Source organism: Malus sylvestris, chromosome 8 (genome assembly GCF_916048215.2).
Source record: "Malus sylvestris chromosome 8, drMalSylv7.2, whole genome shotgun sequence".
In the NCBI taxonomy this organism is placed as follows: domain Eukaryota; kingdom Viridiplantae; phylum Streptophyta; class Magnoliopsida; order Rosales; family Rosaceae; genus Malus; species Malus sylvestris.
This window is the reverse complement of record NC_062267.1, coordinates 27,495,330-27,506,389: the sequence shown is the minus strand read 5'-3', so window position 1 is coordinate 27,506,389 and position 11,060 is coordinate 27,495,330. Positions and strand designations below refer to the sequence as shown.

Below are 11,060 nucleotides of genomic sequence, written 5' to 3'. Positions count from 1 at the left end.
GCTATGATCGTTCTCTTTTCAAGATCTATTATGTGGTTGAGGGAAGGAATGTGTTGTTGGGTGATTCGCACTCAACTGATGTTGCTGGTATTGGAGAAATGGAGTTGAAGTTCACCTCTGTAAAAACCATGATACTGAAAGATGTGATGCATGCTCCAACGATAAGGAAGAATCTGGTCTCGGGCTTTATTCTTAACAAGGCTGGATTCACTCAAACCATTGGAGCATATACGTATACTCTTACTAAAAATGAGATCTTTGTGGGAAAGGAACATGCTACTGATGGAATGTTTAAATTGAATGTTGATGCTAATAAAATGTCTGCTTCTACTTACATGTTGTCTTCTTTTAATATTTGGCATGCTAGACTTTGTCATGTTAACAAACACTTGGTTAAGAACATAAGTAACTTAGGCTTTTTACCCAACTTATCATTGAATGATTTTGAAAAATGTGAATATTGTAGTCAAGCTAAAATCACTAGAACTTTGCATAAATTTGTCAATAGAGAATCTGAACCACTTGACTTAATTCATTCCGATATATGCAAATTTGATAGAGTGTTAACTAGAAATGGAAAATGTTATTTTATTACCTTTATTGATGATTGTTCAAATTATTGTTTTGTCTATCTTATGAAAAATAAAAGTGAAGCTATTGACATGTTCAAAATTTTCTTGACTGAAGTTGAAAATCAATTTAATCGTAAGATTAAAAGATTTCGTAGTGATAGAGGACAAGAATATGAATCCACTGAATTCGTTAATTTGTTTAAGTCTCATGAAATTATTCATGAAACTACTGCTCCTTATTCTCCTGAAATGAATGGTAAAGCGAAAAGAAAAAATCGAACGGTTTGTGAATTGAATGTTGCTACTTTACTTAGTTATGGAGCTGCTTTTTATTGGCGAGTGAAATTGTGTTGACTGTATGTTATGTGTTAAATAAAATTTCTAACTCAAAAATGAATATTACTTATGAAATTTGGAAAAATAAGAAATCAAATGTGTTGTATTTCAGAACTTGGGGTTGTTTAGCTTATGTTCGTAAACTTGATCCAAAAAGATCGAAATTGGCTAGTAGAGCATATGAATGTGTTTTTATTGGTTATGCATATAGTAGCAAAGCATATAGATTTTATGATTTGAGAAACCATGTCATAATTGAGTCACTTGATGCTCATTTTTATGAGAATAAATTTCCTTTTAATCTTCAAAATAGTGGGGGGTTCTAATTCTTCTAGAATTGATCAACCTACTGTTGTAGAACATAGTGAATATGCATTAGAACCTAGGAAAAGTAAAAGAGTTCAAATAGCTAAATATTTTAGGCCTGATTTTCATGTATATAACTTACAAGATGATCCTAATACAATTCAAGAAGCTTTAACTTCTTTAGATGCAGATTTGTGGCAAGAAGCTATAAATGATGAAATGGACTCTCTGGAGTCAAATCAAATTTGGCACTTGGTGGATCTTCCACCTGGTTGCAAAACAATAGGTTGCAAATGGATTCTTAAAAGAAAATTAAAACCTGACGGTTCTGTAGAAAAATTTAAAGCCCGGCTTGTTGCCAAAGGCTATAGGCAAAGAGAAAATATTGATTTCTTTGATACTTATTCACTTGTGACTAGAATAACATCTATTCGTGTATTGTTTGCTTTAGCTTTTATTCATGATCTTGTTGTGCACCAAATGGATGTTAAAACAACTTTCTTAAATGGTGAATTAAAGGAAGGAATATATATATATATATATATATATGGATCAACCAGAAGGTTTTATTATTCCAGGACAAAAATAAAGTTTGCAAGTTAGATAAGTCTCTTTATGGATTAAAACAGGCTCCTAAACAATGGCATGCAAAATTTGATAGTTCGGTTACTTTGAATGGTTTTTAAATAAATGAAAGTGACAAATGCATCTATTATAAGTCTGAAAATGATATGTGCACTATAATATGCCTATATGAGGATGATTTGCTTATTTTTTGCTCGAACATTCATGTTGTGAATAACGTCAAAACTTTGTTATGTGCTAATTTTGATATGAAAGACTTGGGTGAAGTACTTGGTTTGAAAATAACTAGGTCCAAAAATTGGTTTTCTTTAGATCAATCCCACTGCATCAAAAAAGTTTTAAGAAAGTATAATTATTTCGATTGTAAACCAGCATGTACTCCTTATGACCTAGTGTAAAACTGTTCAAGAACACTGGTGACAGTGTTAAACAATCTAAGTATGCAAGTATTATTGGTAGCTTTCATTATGTTACTGATTGCACTAGACTTGATATATCTTATGCTATAGGAGTTTTATGCAGATTTACTAGCAGACATATTTTGGAGCATTGGCATGCTATAGAGAAGCTTATGAGATACCTTAAAATGACAATGAATTTTAGTTTACAACTCAATGAAATCGAGTGATTCAAAAACGAAAATCACACTTCTCAACGAGACAAAGAGAATGATACCTTTCTCGACAGCTAACTCGTCATGGTTTGGCCGAAAAATGGCCTGAAAGGTCGCAGCCCGACTTGAGTTTCGATCCTGACGATCCAGAAGGAAGTTCGAGTTGAGGTTAGGTGTTTCAGGCTCGTGAGGACGAGACGAAGCTCGTGTTGCTCTTGGTTTAGGCGATGGTGAGAGTGTTGTCGTTGTTGTGTTTGTGTATGTTGAGCTCAGAGAGAGCAGAGGTGAGAGGGAGAGAGAGAGAGAGAGAGAGAGAGAGAGAGAGAGAGAGAGAGAGAGAGAGAGAGATATATGAGATCCACGGGAAGAAGAATGAGGGAAAAGAGAAAAAAAGGTGGGTGAGAGACCAAAACAAAGGGGTGGGCCCCACTGACACACCAAACAAGACCAAAAAGCAAACATTTAAAATAAGTATCCCAACCAAAATGAAATTACAAAATTGCCCTCAACGTTTCTTAAAATCCTGGACGGGTTGTTACACTCTACCCACACCCCTAATATGCATCCCAAGTTAAGGGAAAAATTTAGCCATGCATGGCTAGAGATGAAAAATATTTTAGCCTTATAGTACACTTTAAAAATAATTTAGCCCTAGAGTATACTTTAAAATATTAATTTTTAATGACTTAAACAAAGTCAAAGGCTCCATGACTAGACATGACCTAATTTGGTAAGGTTTTGAGAGGAATCAGTTTTGAGAAAAATCAAATAAGAGAGAAATCTGCTTGGGACAGAGTTCGAACAATGTTTTGTAAACTAGTTTTGAAATTGGGGAGATAGTGCTTTGTGGCAGTGCAAAAAATCAATCATATTTATGCATTCTAGTGCAAGTTTGATCTCCTCCAGTTTTTATTATCTCCAACAACTAACTATTTAACTCATAATGTTAATTCTCTACTAAAAGAAATTAAAATCAACTTTTGGACAAAATTGCTTGTAATTGTTTGTAAAACTGTTTATTATAAGTGATTTTGATAGTTTTAATAATTGTTTGACAATTAAGGGAAAGTTATTGGGAAATTTGGAAAAATAACCAAAATTTAGACTCTATATAGAATTATAGTCACCCTTTTAAGTTTATGATAATTATAATCAAAAGTTGATATGAAAGTACTGATATACCCTTAAAATGAGTTTTCCTATAACAACCAAAAAACAAAATCCTACAAAAACACTCAAACGTTGATAGTTTTCATTCTTAGGATTCAAAATACATGTAAGAACGCAAAATTCAACTGTCCATATATGTGTGTTTTAGATTCCCAGAGTTTCTCAGCAACCAAACAGAGTATAACAAGGACCCAAAAGTCATATTAGTTGATATCTCTTCTATCAATTTGTGTTACGTAGATTTCTTTATCTGATAGTTTTCCTACTTTTACTTGTTTGTTCACATGTAAGTCCCTAATGCACTGCGTCAAGGGATGATAAGCCTTTCTCAAGCTTCTACAAATGCAGCAATTCTACTTTTCTGGTGCAAATAAGAAGAGAGAAAAAAACACACATGCATAAAGATATGTATGCAATAGAGAGAGAGAGAGAGAGAGAGAGAGTTACAAAGATGGTGGTGGGCTGGGCGCTAGCTTCGGTGGAGATGACAGCGGCTGCAGAGTTGATTGTGTCAACGCTGTTATCCATGATTGCTTGTGTGATCCAATAAAGCTCGTTGCTTTGCTTTTGGAGCTAAATTCTTGTTCTTCTTTTTCTCAAATAAACGACTCTAGCAAAGATTGACTAAATGAGTTTCGAATTCCTTGATATGTGGTCGGAGAATGACAGTTTTCTGGCTAGATTCTACCGACATGGCAAATTTGATCTGAATGAACATTTCTCGAACCTGAATTTTAAAAAAATTCTTTTTGGTTTTATGAGAAAACGCATTCTAAGGGTATGTTAGTAATTTCATGTAAAATTTCGGTTATAATTATTATTAACTTAAAATGGTGGCTATAATTCAATATAAGGTCCAAAATTTGGTTAATTATGCAAATTTCCCAAAGTTATCTTTTGGTGTAAGTCATTTAGCACTATTAGGGGCAGGCGACTCGTCATGGGTATCAAAAAATATTTCAAACTTCTTGCTCCAAGCAACATAGTTGGTTCCACCCAAGGAAGAAAATATCGGTAATATCGGAAATATCGGTAGTCCGAAAACACGGAAATATCGATGGAAATATCGGGATAATATCGATATCGATAAAAATTACATGGAAACCACGGAAATTGTAAGAAAAACTTGGAAATTTTTATTGAAACTTTGCAGGATGTTTATTTAGTCAATTATCTATTAGTTTATCACAAAAAATTGGAAGGAAATGCATTGCATGATGGATTTAACATTATCAAGTTGATTATATAGCGAGCTGACAAACATTGTGAGTGTAGAAAATATGTAGAAATTAATGAAAGAAGTCTAAACACACCATAATCATTTATATATAATGAATTAGTACAATATTTTACACTTTATACATTGCATGGTAAGATACATGAGTGACTTAGTACCACATAGAGTTCCTATGAGGTTCAAAATTTTCACTATCTTCATCATCTCTATGTGTAGAGTGAGTGTATTTTGAAGAGTAGTTAGCAACCATGGCAATGGTTTTCAAGAACCAAAACCCAAAAGTCAATAAGAAACCGAATACTTCGGTATTTTTCGGGATTACCAAACAAATGGGATTTGGAAACCAATCCCATATCGAAAATTTTGGTATTTTTCGGGATGGGATTCTCGAACTTCAGGATGGTTTTGGTTTGGGATTTTTCGGTTTGGGTTTGGGACTTTTTCGGTTTGGTTTGGGATTTTTCGGAATTTTTTCCAGCCCTACCATGTAAGTGACCAAATAAAAAATAGAAAAATTAAAAACCACATGCCATTGACTAAGTAATTAATTGACACAATTTAAAATATAATACCACAAAAAATTTGGAAAATGTGCAAATTTGTTTCTTGTAAAAAGAATTCAAAACAAAAGCATATATATAAATATTGTAGCATATTATCACAACAACATAAGTGGTATGGTGGTTAAGGCGCTAAGGACTTTGCCCGTGAAAAAAATGATGCAGGACGGGATTGGGTGTATCAAAAGAATGGGATATAGATGACTTGAGATTCACTCAGTTTAGGGCAATAGAGCTTGCTCGACATTTGTTAATCATGAATTCACTCAGAATCAACACAACCAAACCTAATACTTGTTTTGAAGGAGAAAATCACTCTTAGATTAATTTTTCATTCACTAATTATATGACTTACATATAGAGCCCTTTTGAATAAGGACATTAGCTACATTGATAAAAGCATCACAAAAGCATATGGTTAAATCTTTCTATATATTATACAAGAATATCCTTGTACTAAAGCCTACCACAATTTCTCCTAATTACACCTTGGAATCCTGTCTTGACACTAATCTGACCCATTTTTAGAATTGATTCGATGAAATCAGCCTCAAAAGATGGTCCAAAGGGAATATTGAACAAAGGAAAGTAGGAGTCCATTATGCTCCTGGTCATTGCGTCCTCGTTAAGCTTGGCATCAGATTCTAACACAGCGAACCCATTTCTTATGTTCTGCAAAATATGAAGGTCGAATGTTTGCTCGCTTCCTTCGTCGATCGGCAGCCGGATGTTGACGTCGCCGTTTTGAGGGCACCTTTGTTTCAGTTGAGGGAGGAGGTTAGGATTGATGCTTGGATCAGATCCCCCTCCTGGGAAGAAGTTGTACAGCCTTCTTGTTAAAAAGAAGCATGCTGTCGTCCCAATTGTATGAGCAGCTGAAATGAGTAACATTAGTAGTAAGACTTCTCAGCGAAAAGGTATGTAACATCATTAGACTGTATTACTGAATGGCAAAAAAACATGATTAATATGTCTTATATATTGAACCTTTTATTTTGTTAATATGACACATTTACAAATAACTCATACTATGAGGGATATGTCTATATATTATAATAACCTGTTTGGTGGACTGAATGAGATTGGATTTTAGAGATATGATTAGACTGCAGATATTAGTAAAGCTATGAAAAATAAGACTTGTAATGTGAATTCGTAACACATCATGTTTAGTATTGACCATCTCACATTTTAACAAAATAAACAAACAGACTGAAAGTAAATATATTTTACTTGGTCACAACCTGTCCTTGAGTCTAATTAATTAGATGTAGGATTATACTATTTACTTGCAGTGATGACTGTTCACTTGGTCGAACTGGTCATGCATGTCAAGTTAACCACACGTTAACTTGGTTTTTCACCAACCTTGGCTATCATCCAACTTTCATGAGAGAGAGAGAGAGAGAGAGAGAGAGAGAGAGAGAGAGAGAGAGAGAGTAGTACCAGTGAGAAGGACAAGGTCTTTTTCTGTGAGACCCCTTCGCATAAACTTAGCCTTGAGTTGTTGGATTGAATCACTGACATCCGGCATATCGTCAGCCAGAGACATATTTGATACCACACCATCTCTTCGACCTGTACCCACTTCATATGCAGGGCCACCAGCCTACATGTATATTAATTGTACAAAAAAAATTAAAAAACAAGAGTTAATTTTGGGGGCTAAGTGTGTAGCACACTGATCTAACCAACGAATTAAACTCAAGTCCGCGAAAGTGAAACTACCTACCAAGGCTATAGCATCTCTAGCTGCCAAGGCCACAATGTCTGCACAAGAAACGGCGCCTTGGCATGCAGCCTCCAACTGTGACTTGGCTTTCTCTATCACTTCGAATCCCCCAACGCCTTGGTGACCAAATGCATGTCTCTCCGCGTTTGCACCATCCTCAATAAGAATTGAACCATCACACCCCTGATCTCATCATGGTATATCATATAAATATATATATATATATATATATATATAAAACACAAGTACACAACTTAATTAACAATATGTTAACTTAATTATCATAAGAGATGGTGAGAGATGGATGAATCACCTGGACGAAGCAGTCGTGAAAATGGAGTCGGAGCAAGACTGCTGCAGTATTGGCATCGGAGAGAACGGCATCTCTAACAACGGTACGAACAATGGACTCGGCTTCGGGGCATGTTTCACCGTAGAAACCCACCATAAGCTGCCCATCAGCCTGAGATAAACCAACCAGAAAGACAAAAGCCAAAGCCAAAGCCAAAACCAATGCCATAACTTAATTAACGGGGTTGACGAATCGAGCAGGTGCTGTGGGAAATGCTACTGACTGAGGCAGAACAGAAAGAAAGGTAATTTTTTATTTTTTATTTTTGGACAAAGAGAAAGGTAATTTATATAAGTCAAAAACGCATGCACCAAGCTAAAGCCTAACATGCATATTCTGCTTGACAAGTTTTTTGAGGATAGGACCGCATGCAATGTGTCAAATAGAATGCATGAGCATTTGTCACCTTGCTAATCAATTTTTCGTTTTTTGTTTCTTATTTATAATGAATAGTCATAAATTTATATAATTACAATTCAGCCTTGGTTATTTTTTTAACTCACTGCGTTTTAGGTTCAAATTTTTTTTTTTTTTTTTAATTTTACTTCAGTGGGAGGATATAAATTTGGGATCTTTTTTTTTTTTCTTTCTCTTTGACTGGCCACGCTCAATTTCAATTTGTTTACATTTTCCGGCCAAGATAGTTTTTACATCCTGTCTACTAAAAAACATTTCGACCAACCAAAAAGGTAATTGTCAATTGAGCGTCCATGCTCTGTCCGACTCAATCAACTTACCTAGGAAAAAAGTTTCCGTTGATCAACCTCATCAGCACAAACTAAAATCCATAAGGAAATCAACACAGTTTAATGCCCATATTATTTAGGTTTGGCTGAAGGCACAAATTAAGATAAGTGTGGAATGTGGGTAAATAACTTTCATTCGTGTCACTCAGTACTACTGGTGGTATTCATCTTCACTTGAAAGTAAGAGGTCTTAGATTCGAATATCGTGATTGGTGAATTCGATATCAATTTAGGTTATCTATTGTGTGGCTTAACCGAACTCCCCCTCCATTTAGTGTAAAAATATATTGACAACTCGAATTCGATATCAAATTAGGTTGTTCATTCTTGGTGGCCTATTAATTAACAGGTTAGTTTAGTGTAACTCATTCTTACCCATTTTAATTCGCCTTGTCAACTGGGATTGGACTAGCTTGGACTACTTACTTATGTAATCCCATGTTTTGTCCGTGCTGATACTAAGTTAAATGAGACTCGCGTGGATAAGGATAGGCAAATACCCATTGGTTATGGGTAACCGTGGTTATCCGCCCATTTAAATTTGACGGTTACGGTTATGAGTAACCGTTTAGATAAATAAACGGTTATGGGTATAACCGTTTACCTGTGAAATTTAAATGAGAGGTTATGGGTATTACCCGCAGTTATAAACAGGTACCCATTTAACCATTAAAATATGTAAAACTAAAAAAAAAAAATTAGTATATATATATGCCTCACTTGAGAGAAAAATATAGTTGATAGAACGAGCCAATGTTTAATATATGTGATTGAATGTGCTAAAGCGTTAAAGTGTTCGATAATTTTGTTTTGGAGTCTTTTGGAGCTTTGGCAAATTCAAGACAATGATTACTTTGAGCTTTTAGAAATATGTTATTGTCGGCTGATGCGTACATATGTATATATATTTAATTGGCCTCGAGTTTTCAATAAGTATTTGACCCAAAAATTAGAAATCAATTAAATAGCTTGGATCAATGAACATATGTTTCTAAATAAAAATCCAAATATTTATCAAATTAGTTTATTAGTAGACTAATGCGTACTTACATACATACATATATATGTATGTATGTATGTATGTATGTATGTATGTATACAAGAATACTAATTAACCTACAACCATGCATGATTCTTGTAATAGATTGACCGTCAAATAATTGGGAGACATCGCATATATTCATAAATAATATTGCCGTTAATACAAAAATTCATGTTAAATGTATTTAAAACGGTATTTAATTGTTAGAAAAAGAAAATTATGACAAATTTCTTTTTAATTTTCAAGTTGTTAAAAAAATAGGTAAACAGGTGAAAAAAAAGAGTAAACGGGTACGCGGTTATGGTTAAATGGGTATGTGGTTATGGGTAAATGGGTATGCGGTTATGAGTATGGTTAATCGTTTATAAACGGTTATGGGTATGGGTATACCCGTTTATGTAAATACCCAACGAGTAAACGGTTATACGGGTAAAAGCTTAAACGGTTATGGGTAAATAACCACGGTTACCTGCCTGCCATAACCGTTGTCCATCCCTACGCATGGACTAGATGCCTCGCTAGAAGTTCTTAGCTAGACCCTCCCTAAACCATGGGACTTACTATGACCCTCTGATTCTCTACTCTGCTTCGCCCCTTCTGCTTCGCTATTTACGCCTCGATTTTAGCCCCTCCCATCTTGGATTTCTCACCGTTCAGAAAAACTCCAAAACCAGCTTCTTGTCGTTTTCAAAACCAGCTTCTTAAGGGAAAGAGAGTCGATGTGTGGTTGTGTGGTGTGGTGTGGGTGAGGTCAAAGTCGAGACTCAATAGACGAAGAATTAGCCATTAGGGAAGGGGAAGAGGTCGTGTTGGGCGGAGCGGAGGAGATAACGGAGGTCGAGAGAGTCGAGACTGAAGTGAAGCTGAAGAGGTGTCGAATGAGATAGGGCCGATATCAAATCGATGGTTGAGATTATTTGGCGACTTTAATAATTTTTAATTTTATATATTATTTATAATTAAATATACACACACACACACACATATACATATATTAATATTTATACCAGTTCGGTACAATATTACCGAACAAACACGGATTCTATACCGATTTCCGTACCAAAAGTTTCGTTATTGGTTTGTTTTTGGATTCCCTCTTCACCCAATTTCAAATGACTACCAGCTTTTTCATCCTTGAAAGCATATATAGCTTTTTAACTTGTCCACGTTTGGGACTACATCCTTATTCCACGAATTGCAAGATCACACCGGTCTTTTGAGCTGCAATTTGCTAGTTTTTTATTTATTTTTTAATTGGTTAATTAAGTTTTAAGGAAACTACAAAAAATGTGTGGAGGTTTTAGATTCGAAACCCGTTGGTGTGGAAGTCAGACTTGTGATCATGGGCTGAAATGTCTTTGTGAGTCTTCCTGATCCCCAGAAGGAGTAAGTAACCGTGGCTTTCCACTTATTGTCCCTCCTTTTAAAATTCAAAAAAAAAGTTTTAAGGAAATAGTAGTGGACCAAAATCTAGCTCCATAGAGATGAGCACGAAGAATTGAACAATGACGAGATAATAGAGTAGGTCGGCGATGGCAATTTATGTAATGACAATCGGAATCAAGTCCGATTACTGCCATAGTAGATGGTTGGGTGTGTTAACGTGTTTTTGTTCCTTTTTTTTTCTATTAACATCCCACAAACTTATGAAGACACCCCCACACTTCAAATTTGTCACGTGAACTTCCTCTTTTACCCCTATTTGAATTAAGATAAGAAAAAGAAAATCCAACCATCCAATTATTTACCAGCCAACTACCTCACACCCATCCACTTACCATGGCAGCACATTATCAAAAGTTCATCTTC

The 11,060-nt window shown here is 35.0% G+C and overlaps 1 protein-coding gene across 1 annotated transcript; it reads right to left on the bottom strand.

Annotated features, from left to right (window-relative positions):
* Nucleotides 1-5,673: 5,673 nt before the first annotated feature.
* Nucleotides 5,674-7,671, bottom strand: LOC126632831 (peroxidase 43). The gene is made up of 4 exons (XM_050303327.1): nucleotides 7,425-7,671; nucleotides 7,112-7,294; nucleotides 6,826-6,988; nucleotides 5,674-6,254 (listed from the first exon to the last, which is right to left on the bottom strand). Exons 1-4 carry the CDS (start codon nucleotides 7,629-7,631, stop codon nucleotides 5,836-5,838), a joined length of 972 nt encoding a protein of 323 aa, XP_050159284.1. The 5' UTR covers nucleotides 7,632-7,671; the 3' UTR covers nucleotides 5,674-5,835.
* Between the last annotated feature and the right edge of the window lie 3,389 nt (nucleotides 7,672-11,060).